Below are 18,825 nucleotides of genomic sequence, written 5' to 3'. Positions count from 1 at the left end.
TCATATCACAGAATAATTTAATCAGTGATCAAAGATACATTGCATAGACAAGAAGATGTTCCCAATTATTATTCCTAAATGTTATCCATCACTAGGGGGAAGGACAGTAGACCACCTCCTAGGAGCTTAGCTTTGAGAGACTGACACCGATCTTCAGAGCTGTTTTTCTACTGAGATCAGACAAGAGCCAGTCAAAAGGATCTGACACAAGCTGGAGCTTTGTCAATCACTATAATCCATCAGAAGAGCTGTGCCTGTGAAACAGGCAAGTATGAGCTGTCCTGGGGCAGGACAGGCACTACCAGCAGAGAGAGTAAATGATAATAATGTACAGCGCAGTGGGGAGGCTTCCTTAGGAACCTCCTGAGCAATCTCATTACTGAATTCATGTGAAGGAAACAAACAGGTGCAGGGGAGGACTCCACCTAAAGTCTGGAAAGCACTCATGGAAAAACAAGCATTTCAGCCTGTTTAGCCTTATAGAACAAAGGCTGAGACAAAATCTACAACTTTGGTCTGTGCAGACTGCAGGGGGCAAAGGGAAAAAACAACCAGAAAACAGGAAAGGTTCAACTTATCCTACAACTGTGTATAAACATCAGTATTAGCAATATATAGGAATATATCAAACAGTATGTTAGCTAGGTATGTACTAATATGGCAGCAGAGTTACTGTATAAAGTAAAAGGAGTTAATTTTCAGAGCAAAGATATTTTCATCTTTCAGACTAATTCACTTAGAAAAGCATTATGTGTGCACTTGCTTTTATAGTGTACTAAGGCAGGTGAACAGTTACACACTTTCCCCACTGTTTACATACCTACAATATAAGCACTTGTGAACATTTTTTAAAGGCTCTAACCAGGTAAAGCTTATAGACATGACTCCAACCAGACACATTTGTAAAGACAAGTTCCACAGTCAAACAATTAAAGGAAAATAAAATAAGGCAACTCAGATTTTTGGCAAACATTTTATATTTTTTATATAAAAATCTCAGTAAGAAACCTAGCAGAATATCTGACGGAAACATCTGCCTTACAACAAGTTGAAAAAAAAAACTCACAAAAAAAAGAGAAATAAAGAAAAAAAAAAGTAAAATTCCAACCCCCAAAATAGTTTTTCATTATAAACCAGAATATCAACAAAACACTTAAAATAATCTCAGATTGTTTGGCAATTCATCACATCATAACAAGAGACACATTTGATCATAAGAAAAGTTCAACTTTATATACAACTTCACTTGAACATTTGCTCTTACCAGAGTTAATATACATTAAAAAAAGATTCTGGCAATAATACCAGCTTCTATTTTTAATACCTGTGTATAAAATGTAACACAAAATGCTGAAGCTCTATAGTTAGGAGAAGTGATGTTTGATTTCAATGGGTCCCTCTGTTGAAAAAGATAAATACTGAAAGAACAGGTGCTTAGTTGCAAAATAAAACTGTTCCATTTTAGGTTGGTATTGGTTGACTTTGAATAAATCTAACCTATTACTATTTATTTCTTGAAGTTGGTAGTAAATTTACAAGAGAAAATATAATCTAGTAAGATTACATTTTAAATGTCATACTTTGTCACAAATGTGAACAGAAAGGAGCCAAGTCCCTTTCACTATGCTAAACTACTTTAACGCATGCGAGAAAAATACTTTACCAACTGTCTGAGCATATTTTAGAGAACTTCAGATTTTAGACAGCCCTGGGGGAGTGGAGGGGAAGTTTCCTACTGACATCTGCATAGAATGTAAAATATATAATTAAAAAACCCTAAGGTATATACTAAAGTTTACAGACCAATGCTTTCCATATAATAAATAAAATGTCCATCATTGATTAGATTCATACACAGAGTAAAATACAACCTATTTTTACAAGTTTATGTACAAAGTGTATTACTAGGCACACGGGTGCCTTATGGGTTGGAAGCATCTGCATTAGCACGTCACATTGGGAAACTCCAACTTTCCAAGTCAGTGATAAAATATATAACTACTTTGTTTTTCATTCAGATACAAAGTAAACTTATTTTTCATCTGAAATAAATGTACATAATATTCTGTATAAACAATAGTTTATAAAGCTGTTTAAAATGTAACTTAAAAGTACTGCATTGTTTAACTTAGAGCTCTGAAACAAGCACGTGCAAATCCCTTTGCTTTAAAAAAAATAGAAGCACAGATGTTTGTTTTCCTTTTGACTCTTCCAAGAACAGTACTGGCTGGTAAAGATTATCGTTTTGCTTTCTTTACTGGCATCTCCTCTGTTTTCTGCTGGCCTTTTCTCCGTACCACTGTTGGGCTGTCCTCCCTTTTACGCTTGGCAGACTGCACCTTTAACCTGAAAAGCATATTAATAATTATTTTCACAATGGTAGAACCTGTAAAACAAAGAGCAGTCAGGCACAATTCTGTTCAGAGGGCAGAGATAAATTGTCCATCTCTGCTGAACTACAAGGATATATATTATATAAAAGCTTACTACTAAAACACACTTCTTAACAGGTTATGGGGTATTATTTCAGTATGCTGGAGAGTGCTCCATACGTAGAATCTGGGGCTAGAATTCCCCTTCTTCCTTCTCTTTTTCTGGAAAGGTTTGTGGATTTATAACAGAACATAATGGCCTTCATTACCCTGTACCCTGTCTCACAAAGACAGAATAGCAGCAATAGTGCCTCAAGCCCTGCACACACAAGGGGGAGTAGAGGGCAGACATCACATACCCTTACCCCGTGAACTCACACACCCCATCTATATATGCTCACCATATTCCAGCTGCAACTAATTGTAAGTGGGCTTAAACTCTTGGTCATTCATAACCACACAAAATAATGGAGCTGAGGTGAACTGCGACAGCCATCAGCACACAATGCACACGTTCCCCAGGTTCAGCCTGAAGACACTGGCACATTTCAGAGAGGACAACAGCAACACGTGTTTGGCATGCAATGCATTTTACAGGTAATCTACAAGATGCAGAGCAACTGTCCGTCACATTTGTTACTTATTCCCTTGGGATTCTGCACTGTGATCTCAGCTTTACAAATTAAAGAGAATGCCAGGAAAGGAGGGAAAGGGAAATATATTCAAAACTCGGTCTAAGGGCTCTCAGAGTTTCTCCTCTTTTTATCAGCTGATCTTAGATCTTTGAAGCATTAGAATCACATAATCATATCTAGCTTTAACCTGAACTACCGATGCTCTTACCCTCTCACCCAGGAAAGAATCACAGCTCAAGTTAAAATACTACATAAACAGCATTTTCAGATTCTCCCAAGAGGTTTCCAAGGATATAAAGAAAAAAATCTAGCCTTCCAAATGTCAAATAAAGGAAGAAAAAGAAAAAATGTAAACAGAAGAAAATCCTTTAAAAGCTTTTATATATCACAAAAGAACAGAACAAAACTAGTCTGCTGTTCAGATTTTGAAACAGTATGTTACATATAAGGAAAGGATCACTGTAGGGGCTTCCAAAACAAATACTCAAAGCAGATTCAACTTTAATACTTACTGTGTCAATGGAGGAGATTTATTAATTTTTGTATCGCTTGAAGATCTTTTTTTTGCTGCTAGTTTCTGTCGTTTTCTAGGAGAAACTGAACTTGGACTGCTGCCTTTAGAAGTTGCACGTGTGGTTGGCTTGCTGGGCTGTTTTCTGTAATACAAAAGAATGATGAATTTATATATAAGAAAATACTTTTACCAAGTCACTTTCTTCTTGCATTCCAAGTGAAGATAATTAAGGATACATAGTATTTGCAACAAGTAAATCAAAGTTGCCAAAAGAAACAGTGAAAAAAACGTATTTGCCTACTTCAAGACATACTGCAATGCCAAGCTGTGCATTTTCATATCAAATGGAGAATCAAAAGGCTACTTTACTGACAATATTTGGTATTTCACAAAAAAACCCAAAAAACCCATTCCAAATCTGCAATAAATTTTGTACATAAGTGTCCATGTTTAAAAGAATATCTTGTAGTATGAACTCACTCATATGAGCTTCAGTACCCACAAGTTCAAAAACATGAAAAACTGGTTATTGGCAATTAATTTAATAGTTTAGAAAACAGGTGACTTAAGTCAGAGAAATCCAGCAATCCTGAAAATGAAGAAGCATCCCCTTCCACAAAATTATTTCCAAATGCTACTTATAAAATGCAGACCGTAAGCAGCACCTTAAGGTAAAGATGCTTTGTTGCAATCAGAGCTAGAAAGGTAGCATTGGAAATCTGAGACACAACCCAAATCTATAAAAAACAGATGTTTCCACAAGCAAACAGAATAAACCCACAAGTATCTAAATCTTTATTACAACTTTAGAGTTAACAATTACGTGAGACTAAAGGAAGTCCCTTTGCCTTCACCAAAACAAAACTGTGGTAATGGTAAACCTTCTACCTGTGGTAGTGGTAAACCTTCACAGTTTTTATGTAAATCAAGAATCATGTAACTACTTTCAGACTCAGTTCTGAAATTATCAGTTCAAGAGCACTATGTGTTTGCCCAAAGGCAAACATATAATATACACAATATAACATATAATATCCGGGAGTGAAGTAAATATGGTCAATTGAAAGTAATCTCACCACTAACATAAAAAACCCTCGGACTCCAATTCTCTTCTGAAAGACAGCAACATAAATCAAAACTTCCCAAAGCTGCTATCTTTCATTGTTTCCACAATAAGATCAAGAGGATGAGCTCTGCTAGAATTCAGTTTGCCCACAAAAAGGCAGACCTGTGCTAAAGCAGATGAAGAACGGCTTCCTGAGAACAGAACTCTTGCTACTACACATCTTTTGCAGCAAGATTGCAAATCACCGTACTAGAAATTCAATCATCCACTACTGCAGATTCATGAATTTAACTGGGACAGTACTTAAAGACACCAACAGGAGTAATTATACTTTCACCTTGTTCCAACACCAAATATCCAGTGGTGAATTGTACAGTCAACACAGATGTCCCATTCTACCCATCAGAACCAAGCATCCTTAGACTCAAATTTTAGTGAGTCATCACTAGGATGAAAAGTGCCAACAGGATCAATTCTTACCTTGTTACATATTCAAGTATGCTTTTTGAGACCCTAACAGTTACCCCCACCTCACTTTTGTCTCTTCATTCCTAGAAAAGTGCTACTAGAATTAAAATCAAAATTACTTGGGAAGCTCTTATCAATTTAAAGCAAACAAACAGAAAAAGTCAAAAAGAGGAAGTAACAACCTCTTCTGCGTAACACAACCGAGAACAATGTAGAAAAAAGCTTGTTATTGGAGTCTCTACGTTACCTCTGAGCCTCTAATCTTGTGGCTGATCTAGTTGTGGCCCCAGAATGTGCATCATCATCTTCCTCACCGTCCTCTTCCTCACCTTCCTCTTGCTCTTTTAGTTCATCTTCAGAAGATGTTAATTTCCGACGTTTCTTCTCTGGCTCCAGTGTTTCTGTCCATGTAAAATTTTACACATATGCTATAATTTTCCAAAAGCCCTCCAAAAGGACATGAACACTTAATTTAGAAAAGGTATTCTAGTCACAAATCCCATTTTCAGTAAGTAATTTTCCATTTCCTTTATATTTCAACATTTTTAATTCACACTTGTTTGACTAAATCTTGCTAACGCATTCACCACAGTTTACTTACACAGCTCATAGCCAGAATTCATAGAAAATTCATGAGGCTTTACAGAATCATCTGGGATGTAGCAATTCTGACATGAGATTACAGCAATTTACACATATTTACATAATATTTACACTAGCTGTAATTCAATGATTTTTCCTCAAGAAAGGAAAATTGAATAAAGCTTATCTTGTTGCTATTAGTAAACAGAAAGGCACAGCAGTATTTTCTTATTCTGTTAGGAGTAGCATAGCTTTTACCAGTTTCCTCTGATTGAACCAGAGAACGCCTGGGCTTTCTTCCCCTTTTACGCACAACCATTTCTGCTTTCTCAGTTTCATCTTCCTGAAAAAACAAAATGGAACCAAGTAAGTCAAGAACTATCTACTTTACATAGAAGACAGACATTTTTCATTACATACTGCTTGTAAATTTACAAATTGCACTTACGTTTGTTGTTTCTTTCTTATTAGATATGTCTGTACCTAAAAAGAAAGAACAAAACTTAATCCTGAACTTCAAATCTTTCACCAGTCAATTTAAAAGGGAGTTCTTTCATACTCTCTCAACTTTGCATAAACATCATAGTAGCTCAGAAAACATTTAAAGTCTTTTTCTAATTTAGAAAATAACTTTGTTATACTTTGTTATATACAGAAACTGGGATAACGATTAAATTTTTTTTTTAAGTACTAAGGCTTTATATGACTGACAGTATTTATTGCTTTGTTGTATATGCTGTTTTGTTTTAATGGAAAAGCAAAGTTACTTGCCCCTTTTAACTACTGTCAACCAATTACAGAATCACAGAAAAATTTGGCTTAGAAGGAGCCTCTAGAGGTCACCTAGTCCAATCTCCTGTTCAAAGCTTGGCTAAATTAACTGATCTGATCATACTGGGCAAGACCTTGTTCAGTCCAATTTTTAAAGTCTCCAAGAACATGGTCCCTCCAGTAAATCTGTTCTAGTGCTTAACTGTGCCCATGCTGAAGCACCAAGATGACCAAGATGAAGCTCAAGAAGACACTATTTAAAACCTTTCTAGTACCTGGTATGCAAATTACATGACTTCCTCTGCTGAAATACTTCTTACTTGCAATTCAGTAATTTTTACAGGCTAGCCTATACATGTTAAAACAGATTTTTAACTCAACATCCCATGTCTCAACTTGGCTTCTCTCCATGGTTACCACTTCTACCCTAACTCTGTGATGAGAGAGATTATTTTACAAAGCTTTTGAACTCTGTCAAGCAGAATTATCTCAACACCGCAAGGATAAAAATCCTTAGCAATAGAAAAGAGAAGCAACCTAAATAAAAGCAAGTTTTTGTATCTTTTTTTCCCCTGCCATAAAATTCCTGTCTAATTTCTGAAAGCTATATGAAAGAGGACACAAACGCTAAAACCCTCACCAATTAGACTGACAGAACAAACAAAAGAACATCAATGCGACGGATCTAAAATAGATCTCAAAGAGCAGAAACATATTCTAAAACTCACACGCAAGCATTTTGGAACTCCTTTGTAAGGTTATGGGGAAAAACTTTATAAAAAAGCAAATGAAGTACAACACAAATATATTTAAGTATTAAAAAAGTAAGTGAAATAAAACATAGGACTGTCCACTGTATTAAGTTCTTCACACAACGTAAGTACATACATAATACAAGCAGCATGTATTAGTTCTGTTTTGTTCAAAAGAGATACTTCAAAATTCTGGTCCATTTTGGCAAATTTGTGGCAAAGGGGTTTTTGACTCAAGAATAATCCCATCTAGATCCATGACATGCCTTTAACAGACAACCCTCTGTAAGATACGAAAATGTAATACTTTTGCCTAAAGGTAAGTATAAAAATAATAAGACATGGTATCTAAAAATCTTACTAATTTTAGAGCAGCAACTGCTGATTAGTGCTAAGTAATTAGTTTCAAGTTCAGTGTCAGTGTTATGGGAGGATGATGCCTTCATAAAACATATACCTCTTAACTGCATGTGCTGTAGTGACCAAAAATAAATCTCTGCATCCCACTCCACATGTGGCTGTGTCCCTATTTCAAATCCTTATGCAGAACACCCAGAAATTACCAGAATAAGTGAACTGCACAGAGGGATTCAACTTGGCTTCCTTCTCATTGCAATTTCAAGGGTTTTCAAGCCCTTTATGCATGTGAATACTAATATAGGATGAAAAGTTTAATAGTGCATTCTTCCACTTTATACACTTCTCTTAGCATTGCAGTGGTATCAACAGCCTTGTACCTGGAAAATGGAATGTTACATAACACACTCAAACTAAGTACACGGTGAGGTGTCTGTCCTCTTGGATAAAAAACAAAGTAGAATGCACTTTTATTTCATTCTCACATTCTTGTCTGTTCTCTTTGCAGTTCACAGAAGTCAAGTACCACACAATGAGCTAACCCTTCAGAGACAATTCTGAAGCATATGGATTAAAGCTGACATCTTAACAAATGTGGAGAAAATAGGAAACAGTCCATATGTGCAGTGCAGCCAAATTAGTATCTCTGTAGAAACCTAAGCTTTTGGACACTCCAGAAAATTTGTTTTCTCAGATTTGTTACATGTTCGTTTGCATTTGTTTACAAACAATTTTTAACCTACTTTTCAGGTTCACCTGCTTCCTGAAATAGGTTTTTAAAGTTTGTTTTATGAATGGCCATAATTAAAAAGACACATTTAAACAACCAATGCAGTTCAGACTCTATACACAAGAAAAATTAGGAAAGAGAAACAGAAAGGTATTTCACTTAATTGTATTTTAGTTTGAAGCACTAAGAGAACATCTTTGAGTCAAGCTAAGCAACCATCTTCCACAGATCTTACAGCAGTTGTGAAAACGGAAGAAGAAACATCCCAAGATACCTCTAAGCTCTTTAGATAGATATCAACAGATAAACCAATTAACTGAACAAAATTTGAAATTTAATGTAGTAAGAGTGATTGATAGTCACTGTATGAAAGAAAACACGCAGAAATGAAAAACAGTCACTAAGAGCCAGTATGATAGGGGTACCTACCTTCCTCTGAAGCTTTGCCATGTACTTAGCCCACTCAGTCATTTGGTATATTCTGCAATGCATTATTCAGCACTGAGTAGTGCTGCTGCATCTTTCAACTAAGTTCTTATCAAGCTGCTCTTTTTTGAAAAGAAAAACTTGGTAGCAATTTGGGACAAGTCTTCACTTCATCTCTTACTTCAGACATTTTCATTCATGAATAACACTGACTGCCAGAGATGATATCAGGATGAAGAAAGTGATTCACACGTGATTTTTGTGAAAACCCTCTTTACTTCTTCCATTTTTTGTTTTATATGTTGAGGCAGATATAATTTTCTTACCTGTTGGAGGTGTTTTCCCTCTGCTTGCAAAGGTAGGAGACTGCAGCTGAAATGAAAAAAAAAGTGGGTTACTTAATTTAAAGAAAATCAGAAAAATTCAGCATTGTATTACATAATCACAGAAGCTTGCTCAGATTCATTGCAGAATGAATCTGTAGATCTAGAACATGTGAACATTCTAATGAGCACACAAAGTTTGTACTGAGTTTAACAATAGGATCCATTTTTCTGTTTTGATAAAGAACTGAAACAAGTCAAATCAGCCCATAAACCAATCATAGCGCTTTCAGTAACCTGACAATAAAATAATTGCAATAAAAGACACAAAAGATAAAAGCAGTTTCAGTCAAACACATTTCTGAGTATTTAGTTATCAACAAAGAAGTTTTGTACAGTCACTTTATGTAATCCTACATACAGATTTACAGAACTACAAACCACCACAAATTTTTTATTTACTCAGAATGCAGAAAAAGCTACGTATAATTACACAATGTCCTGTGATGACTGTCCAAAAACTTCAGTGCTTTCACCACCAAATGACTGCAGTAGGATGCCTATGATTCCTCTGAAGTAGCAACATGTTCCCAAAGCAGCCCTGGGGAAACTGTCATGTAAAGGTATCTCACCTTAGAGAACCCCTGTCTCAGATGGAGGGCAGGTATCACTCCTCCCTGAGCCAGCCTGCAGCTGACACCAATCACTCACTCATCACTAAGAGGTACAAGACCTTTAAATACTTGAACCAGAACAAGATGATTCTGTTCCAGTACTGGCACTGAGTACAGTGCCAAGGTACACCTATTTTTGAGGGTGATTTTAAAATTTGTTTTAATCCTTAACTGGACAAACCCTCCCCCCCCATAACAACCAAACAAAAACCAACCCACAACACCAAAACCAAATACCAAAACACACACCAGATCAAATTACATTTCATTAAATTAATATTGAAAAAAAAAAATCAATTAGGAAAGACTAGGAATTCTGAAACAGAATTCCAGCCAACCTGTAAGAAGGGACAGGACTCAAAGGGCTGCCTGAAATACAAGGACAGAACAAGCAGAGACAATAATTCCTGTTATCCATAAACTAGGTAAATTCCCAAGATCTCCAACAGCCATGCCAGCTGATGCCTCACCAGGCAAGCAGGAAGAAAACATGTGTTTCAACATAACTTTAAAATAACCCCTTTTCTATGCAATAACATTGATTTTGAAATAGAGGAATTCCCTGGAGAGAAGCCTTCAACGGGAATAAATCCACCTGGTTGTACTCCACAAACATGCCTGACCCATTATTGCCCTGTGCTGTAATCCAATTGGATTGCAGAAACAATGCCAACAGAACACTTTCTTAGCTGTCAATGTCCTTCACAGGAGTTAGGAAATAAAACTACCACTGAGCTTTAAAAGACAGAGGTATGTTTCATGAGCTCCTAGGTTACACACCACTATGTGTCTACCTCTTGCATGAACTGTAATGTTGCAATATACATACTATTTTATTTTACAGCTATGAAGAGATACTATGTGCTACTATTATGACACATTCAGCAGAGGGGAAAAAAAATTCGTTTTTGAAATAAAGTCGCCCTTGCTCTTCAGGCCAAAATTACTCTCAGCACGAACTAAAAGACACACATGCACACCACCAAAATTTCACCCTGCACACAAGCATATATTGCTATCCCGCACAACACTTAAATTTGTATTAAGTGAACTAAGCATGAAGCTGATAGGTAACTTGCTATGTTCTGACTTAACACAATATAGATGAACTTTTTAATCAAAATATAAAGAGAGACTATTAACCGTTTTTGTTTGCTTAGACTGAACTCAATTATCAAGTTTCCCATAAGATGTTTCTGAGATGCTGTAAACTGTTAAACAGGTAAATGGCTCTTGAAATACTGTGTTTAAATGCACCCAAACAAAATAAAGGCACTTACATTCCCAGTGCTCATATCAGCTTTTGACTCCCCACCTGAGGGAAGAAATATGAGTTCAGAACTTGAATGTCACTATTATCCTTGTTTTTTCACACAGGTATTATGAACTACTTACCACCAGGTTGTACTGCTTCAAGAGGGTATTTACGAGGCCGTCCCCTTTTGCGTTTCACTACTACAGGCTGATTTTCCTATTAAAAATAAAAGACAAAAATATTTTAGCTACTGTAACTGGCATTTGAGCAATACAATACAAAGACTGCTAATTGAATTCATAATGTGACAGTGGCAGAAGTAGTGATTTTCAGTTAAAAAATAGATGAGGCAAGTTTCAGAGGAAGAGACACTGCCTGTTATGAATCAACTAATATAGGTGAAAAGAAACAAGACAACTCCCAATTACACAAAACACTCTGTGGCTTGACTCAGGCACAAAGCATGTCTGAGAATGCAGTGCCTCCTGCTCCCTTAGCCCCAAAATCTCTACCACTTGGTCTCACCAATGCTGCTGGCTTACCCCATAAAAGAACTCCAGACTTTACATCCCATGAGCACGTTTTCCTAGTGCCATATAGCTCAGTATACATCCTGTAAGTTGAGCAAGTGCTTCAAACAGCTAATAACCTAATTATTGTGATAAACAGATTGCTGATATTCTCTATATAAACAGGATCTTTAGCAAAAAAAGGCCCCTTCCTTTGAAGTTTTAAGCTTTGAAAGACAACTTTTAAATAATAAATACAGTCAGATGCTCAGACTGTGAAATCCCCAATAATAGATTTTCTCTTATATACAAGAGAAGATTAAATGCTTCATTCAGCATTTACCGAAGTTTAGCAGTATCTCCCCCAGAATGGTTCTAAGAGACTCAAACCTCAAGTGAACAAACATAAAAATGTATTCCTTAAATTTTCTTTCACTTCCAAATTTGAGGCAAAGAAAGAAAATGATGAAAGCCAACACCTTTCTGAGATCAGTGTCTATTTCTAGAGGCCAGCATCAATTTTAACCTCTAGGGTTCAGACATTTTTTTACAACCCATACTGTAGAATATCACAAGTATGTGCCTAGGAGATAATATAAAGACTTTAAAAATTGTTCAAAAATAGTATTTTTTAAAGCCAAGTCATATTTGTTAATGAGTAAACTGTCCATATCAATTAGAAAGTTTTCAGAAAACATGATTTCTATATAATACAACTCCATGTAATTGCTTCCTAGACATTTTGTAAGCACTACTAAGCATAGCAAGGGAGTTAGTCCTACTTTGGTAATCAGACATTGATGTCTTATGGTCTGTGAGTTTATACTTTGTGACAGAGCTACATAAGTCCTTGGTACTTTACAGTACCAAACAAATTTTCACAACTATTTCTTAGTAGGTGAAGGCCAAGTTTTAATATTGCTGTCAACAAAATACAAAGTACTTATCCACTGCAAAGATAGAGTACTGTGAATCTGCACTATCTCAGTGAGTTATCATGAGTAAGACCACTCACCTCTGGAGAATTTTCATTTGATTCTAGACTGCGCTTTTTCTTTTCAGACATTTCCTGTTCAATCTTAAATTCATCTTCACACATACAAAATAAAATAAATAAAGAAAGGAAATTGTATACCTTTGTTTTATTAGGCAAAGGAAATGTAGTACAAGCCACAACCTCCACACTGAAAACGTTATTTCATTCCTTAGCCCAAAATTCCCTAAAAACACCCATCAGAAATCAACACTGTTTGCCTTGTAGCAACAGTGTATTGGTCTGCCAAAATGCTTCCCTAACACCAGATGAGTTAAGAAGGTCTCCTATTTTAAGGTAAAATCAAAAGCTCACTATTGTGGCATACTATAAAATGGTACAACAAATACAAGCCCCTATTCCATTTTCTCACATGTTCCATGAAACAGGAAGCTGAGGATACAAGCACATTGCAGAACAGACTCATACTTGTCATCTTGCTCACATGAGAAACAAAGCTATTAATAGGTTAAACTAACATCAGGGAAGATCTCACACTGTTCCCAGAAAGACAGACTGAAGTAACATTAAAACAGATATTAATAATGTGGATATGCCATCTTTTATTATTTATTTTAGTGCAATGAAGTCAATTACAACAGTGCAATTTGCACTCTTTTCTGGTTGGTTTCTCTACAGAAACAAACAAAACTCATTTGATGGTTATGTCATGGATTTTTACACAGGACAGCTCCTGCTTGTGGTCAGAGTTAGGAGATGTTCTTATCATATAATGCTGATTGTGCTATTTGCCTGCCTACCTGTTTATTTCCCATTAGCTTTCCTACCCAAGATACATACTGAAGCAGTAATGGAGCAAATGGGTGGTAATACAGCAGAAACATCAAAACTTCTTTCACCATTAAAGAAACTAAGACTAATGCATTATTTGATAGCAGTAATAGAGCAGAAATCAACTAAAGAATACATGCAAGTATATTTGCTGGGATCAAGTTCCCAATTTCTCTCAAAAATCACTCAAATGAAATGAGCATTCAGTACGTGTTCAGAAAATCTGCCATAATGGGCAGTTTAATTACCTTTTTCTTCCACAGTACTTCTAGGAGGTGTTTGTGTTACATCAATTTCTTTGGACACTTCTGCTGCATCACCTGAAATAACTTCCTACATTATTTTGAAACAAGAGAGAAAAGATGTCTTACCACACATTGAAGATCATTGCCAGTTACACTAAAAAAACACCCCACCCTGATACATGAGTAGTTATTTTACTCATCAAGATTTTGTACTGCATCTTAAAAACTTTGATGCTGAGAAGCTTCATCACAAATTAATGGGTGAGACAGTCCCAAATATACTGCATGTACTCCTAAAAAGAAGATCTATTTTGCCTTAATTCTTGTTTTGATCTAGCAGGAATCAGTACAAAGTCAGAACTTGAGTGAAGTGCAATACCCTCTTGAAGATCTCAGATCAGTATGTCCATGTTGATGCTGAACTGACCGGACAGCTGGGATCCAAAAATGCTCCATGAGATCCCAAGCTCCTACCTATTGTTCAACTCTGTCCTCTCAGCCTTCCATACCTCAAAGAGATTCAACACAGACCCCCGCTTTTTGTTTTTATATTGTCTCCCCCACTGAAACATATCATTCTCTAGTCAGTTCTTTTATATTCAAGACAATGCAAAAGCAGCTTATTTATGGAAACACCTCCCAAAATAAATTGCTGGAGAAATAATGACTTAGATTTTAATCTTATTTACAATTGCAGAACATAAAGAAGTTCTCGGAAAATACCTTAATGTTATCAGGTTTCATTTTGGAACACTGACTTTGTTCATCATCTTTTAGCACATCCTGAGCAATCAGCTGGTTGCCTGTAAAACCAAGTGACAACTGAAATGTTAAAAAAGTGTCTTCTGCATTTGTCATCTTTTCATGCCACTTTTATACCAGCTCACTATTACTGAGATTCAAAAGTCTGAAAAGCAGCATCTTACTTACAGATGAACAGATCGTTATTCTAACCACTCTTTGAAAAGGGAAGACAACACAATAACAAAAGAGAATTACATGTTTCTTGTATGTTACAGGTGTGGTTTGTTTTGTTTGTTTGTTTTTAAAGACAAGGCCAAAATTGAAATTTGGTGGGACCACATCAAGAAATAGAACATCAACCTTAACTTCAACTCACCCAGAGACAGGGAAAGCGGTTAATGCTTTGTGGGACACTAATGAATACATGACTTCTAATTACTCACTTCATCAAATCAAAATTCTTAGAAGAAGAATAAGCTGTTAAAAAAATGCTATTATTAATTATACTAACTCTTTTTCTAAATTGTTCTGATGCTGAAAAGACAAAAGAAGTTGAATCCAGAGCTTGAAGAGATTTTACACTGTCAGTCTTGTAATTACTATATCAACAAAATGCCCAACTTATTTCTATGTTAACTTTGTCTAAATTTAATTTAAAAATGTTATGCCATTCAATGGACTGAATTTCTTCTCACCTTTTGCTTCCAGACAAATAAAAGGCTACACTAAAATGTAGTTCTTTCCAACCTAAGAAAAGGAAGCATCCAGCCCCACAAAGTCTATTGAATGTTTAGATTTTCCTCCAATGATCAGCTCCTTATCTTTAAAAGGATAAAACTAGTAATTTTTCTAAACAAAAATGTTTCTTCACTTAAGATTGAAAAAACTACTGTAATGCTCTGTGCAGTAATTAAATTTGTTATAATATTTTTATCAAATATATTAACTGTAATATTAGAAGTTGTTTTGGGAATATAAATTGCTTTGGAGTTCGGAATTTCCTATATACCATTCTTTTCTCAAAAATACCATTTTATGGCCTAACCACAGTAGAACTTGGTTTTGCCACAGAAAAGCTTTGCACAAATTTGTGTACTTCTGTATCACTTACATTTTTCTTTCTCCATTGTTTCTGAAGATTCACATTGTATTCCTCTAGATCTATGTTCTTCAGTTACCTGGGTAGCCAAGTTTTCCACCTACACACAAAACACAAAGAAAGATAACTTCTTTTTTTCCATGAAGTTTATAAACACAGAAGGGAGAAACTTTTCTCGACTTGCTACTTTCAAGTACAACATACATTAAAAATGGAAAGCAGCAGTTTACAAAAGGAATTTATTCCTAGAACTCAAGTAACATTACTACTACAGAACAGCACAAAGTATCATATTTTCAGTATTGTGGTATTTTCAGAATTTCTGACTGATATTTTTACTGAAAAAGTCTCAGAATTAAGCACCCTACTACACATTTTAAAAATAGTTCATTGCAGTAAATCACACAAAATATTTCTGGATTTAAAGGACATTTTCCTACATGCAAGAACAATAGAAATGTCGCCAACCAGCATTTCAATACAGTAATAAATAAATTTACTACTCAAGTGTAAGCAACAACAAACAATGTCAGCTTGCTACCCGTATTTAATATCATTTCTGCTCCGTAAGATACATTTTACATTTGCAAGTTTCCCAGTTATCCCTCTTAAGTCTAAGTTCTTCTGAAAGACCTCAGACTGCATTAAAATAGGTTTCTAATTGTGATCAAAACCTCCAAGAATAATCCCTATTTTTTTTCCTCTACTGTCATGGAGATCAATCAAGCTTATCTTTTCTGCCAGTTAAGTCTTGAAATAGTCACAGACTATGGAACAACAATACAAGATTTATTTACTGGCAGATTATAAAGAATAATTAGACATCAACCTACACAGCTGCAGAGACTCAGTATACATAGGCTCTGCATATACAAAAATAATATTTCCCTTTAGAGAATATTTAATGTAAATAGAAGTAAATTCAAGTATGAGAAAAGCAGCACAGATTTAGAGAATAAATTTAAAAACTAAGAACTTACATGAGAAGTTTCTCTTTCTAAAGGAGTATTTCTCTGCAGCATATCTATTAAAAATAATTACAACACAATCAGAAAAGCTAAACAACAGCAAAGTATCACAGTATCCTCTACTTCACCTCCCTGAAAGGATTCTAGAGAACCTGAAACTATGTAAAACTTACTTTCAATGTTGGAAATAAGAGACAGCCAATCTTCTCTTTAACAATATACTCACAAAACAAAACAAGAATATGAATTTCTGAGCATAGGATAACTAAGAATCACTTTATGGTTGAAATACAGGCAATGAAGGGGCTGTCATCTTTGAAATTTATGGTGACTTTGACATTTCAAATACAGTTCTACCATTTGAATCAGAATTTCATCCATCACAGTCTTAGATACTGGATCATGGGATGAAGTAAAATGTGATTGAGCTATGCTGTAAGATTATGCTTTCAGAGAACTGAAGTTTGCATAATTGTACTAGTGAGATCTGTATCTGATAGAATGCATGTAAGGAAATTGTCCAATTGCTACACTCTACTATACTCTGATGAACTACAGCCTCAGTCTTCCATATCACAAACACAGGGAAAATAATTATGAGAGTTGATGAGTGGTCTGAAGTTTTGAAAGAATTCCGTAACTTCCAGTACATAAAGAGAATTATAAAGCTGCTCTATCAGGTGTTCTTAATATCTGATTCATAAAAGCGATGAATTAATATCTTAATTTTTAAAAGTTGCTGAAACATTCCAAGCAACTTTCCTTTTAGTTACAGTAAGAACATAAACCTAAAATCCAATAAACCCACTCTTTTTTACATAGTTTTATATATTTTGTAGCTCATTTCTTAAATCTACATGTTTTAGCAACAATTCTTCCACAGCTACACTGCTGAGTTGCACATCTTTCAATTTTTAAAGCAGTGTCAAATGAAGAGCTAGCTCCTACCCACTCAAACAGCAATGATTTGTTTACATTCCAAAGAATCTTGGACTACTAAACTACTGTGTCTGCTGTTCATATTCATGACAGGACACACATTTGTCTTTTAAAACAACTTCCTTTTACGTATGTTGAGCTGTATGTATATAAGCATGCATATATACATATATGAGAGATTATTGCAGAGGAGAAAAAAACCTCTCTACCAAGACCTACAAGGCATTAGTCTTCAGAACGTGTCATACCCAACATAATTTACGCAACAAATGGATTTTTGTTAAACATTTTACAAGAAACAAGATTAATCTCAGCTAGCTCAATCTGCACATTTTAAGTACTGTCTATCTGGGTGAATGAGTGATGGGAAGTAGCAGAGTTTTAAAGGCACTTCAAAGAAACCTCACAATACAGAAAAACCTTTCTGAATTTTAGATCTGCTGTCCTGAAGTCTACATTCTTCTGACCAGTTCTCAGGGTTTACATCTGCTTTCTTGTGAGCAGAGCATGCCTCTTACCACTCAGCTGAATACACACCACCCTATAAACAAGAATATGAATCTGAGCTACCCTGAGAGTAAAAACAAGAATTACAAAGTTTTATACCAATGCTCATATTTCACCTTACTGCTATTTTTGTTTTTCATTTGGTAAATTACTATTTTGGTATGCCTATTTGGTATGTCTAAAAATTTAGAAGTGAGCTTAACAGTGTGTCCTTTCATAGCATGTAGGCTTTCAGCTGCATTTCTGTAAGAGCTTTCATTTCTGTAAGAGGAAATGCATCTTTAACCTCCCCAGACAATATAAGCAGCAGTAACGCTGGTACCTCTTGGGATTCATTTTAGTTCTGCTTGTTATTTCAATAACTGAGGATTAGCTCTCATCTGGTAGTGTTGTAAACATCTTTGTAATGCATCTGGAGCACAAAATCCATCCCATTTGATGGGCACAAAGCAGGCATTTGTTTCTGTTTTAACAGGAAAGCCAAACAATTGCAACGCATAATTTGGTTTTGGAAAGAATGGATTCTTTTTTAGTTTTGGTCCCACTGAAGATTAGTTAAAGTACATGGAAAAGGAATTACTGAGCACAGATCCAAGCTGACTAATTGAGGTTCCTAAGTTGATGATTACCTACTTATAACTGCTCTTCAAATTTGAGTGGATGGCCACAAATATTTTAATCTTTTGGAGAGCAAGAAAGAAAAAAAAACAACAGAAATTTTCTGTAAAGTCTCTGTGACTTGTCATACAGTACTTACTATTTTTATATCCTCACAAGGCCTGTCACAACACCCTAAAACCAGGATATTCTAAATCTGTAAGAAAGAAAGCCATTCCTTGGGGAAGTTTCTGTATCTTTCCTGGACAAATGTTCTTCTGTATTTATTGATTTTAAACAGAATATTAGCAGTCTACTTTTTAAAAAATCCTAAATTATAAAATCCTTTCCTACTTTCAGCATATCATGTTGGAAGAAAATTCTGACCCTCCTTTCCCACAAACCAAATTCAAGCCCCCCTTGAAGTACTAGAAACATTTAAAGATTTCTGAAGGCTTTCTTCAATT

General features: G+C 35.3%; 1 protein-coding gene across 3 annotated transcripts in view; it reads right to left on the bottom strand.

Annotated features, from left to right (window-relative positions):
- Positions 1-957: 957 nt before the first annotated feature.
- BOD1L1 (biorientation of chromosomes in cell division 1 like 1) overlaps positions 958-18,825 on the bottom strand; it is a 36,869-nt gene continuing 19,001 nt past the window's right edge. Inside the window, exons 13-25 of one of the 3 annotated variants that reach the window (XM_039550521.1) lie at positions 16,328-16,371; positions 15,360-15,447; positions 14,228-14,307; positions 13,508-13,592; positions 12,450-12,523; positions 11,066-11,141; positions 10,951-10,985; positions 9,000-9,045; positions 6,086-6,120; positions 5,896-5,980; positions 5,303-5,456; positions 3,520-3,663; positions 958-2,346 (exon numbers count right to left, since the gene is read on the bottom strand). In XM_039550521.1, coding sequence (XP_039406455.1) covers positions 2,238-2,346; positions 3,520-3,663; positions 5,303-5,456; positions 5,896-5,980; positions 6,086-6,120; positions 9,000-9,045; positions 10,951-10,985; positions 11,066-11,141; positions 12,450-12,523; positions 13,508-13,592; positions 14,228-14,307; positions 15,360-15,447; positions 16,328-16,371 — 1,055 coding nt within the window. In that variant the 3' untranslated portion in view covers positions 958-2,237. Of the gene's footprint in view, positions 2,347-3,519; positions 3,664-5,302; positions 5,457-5,895; positions 5,981-6,085; positions 9,046-10,950; positions 10,986-11,065; positions 11,142-12,449; positions 12,524-13,507; positions 13,593-14,227; positions 14,308-15,359; positions 15,448-16,327; positions 16,372-18,825 lie in introns of all 3 variants that reach the window. The other 2 variants (XR_005601702.1, XR_005601701.1) reach the window with 2 other exon arrangements.

Source organism: Corvus cornix, chromosome 4 (assembly GCF_000738735.6).
Source record: "Corvus cornix cornix isolate S_Up_H32 chromosome 4, ASM73873v5, whole genome shotgun sequence".
In the NCBI taxonomy this organism is placed as follows: Eukaryota; Metazoa; Chordata; class Aves; order Passeriformes; family Corvidae; genus Corvus; species Corvus cornix.
This window is presented reverse-complemented; position numbering and strand designations above follow the sequence as displayed.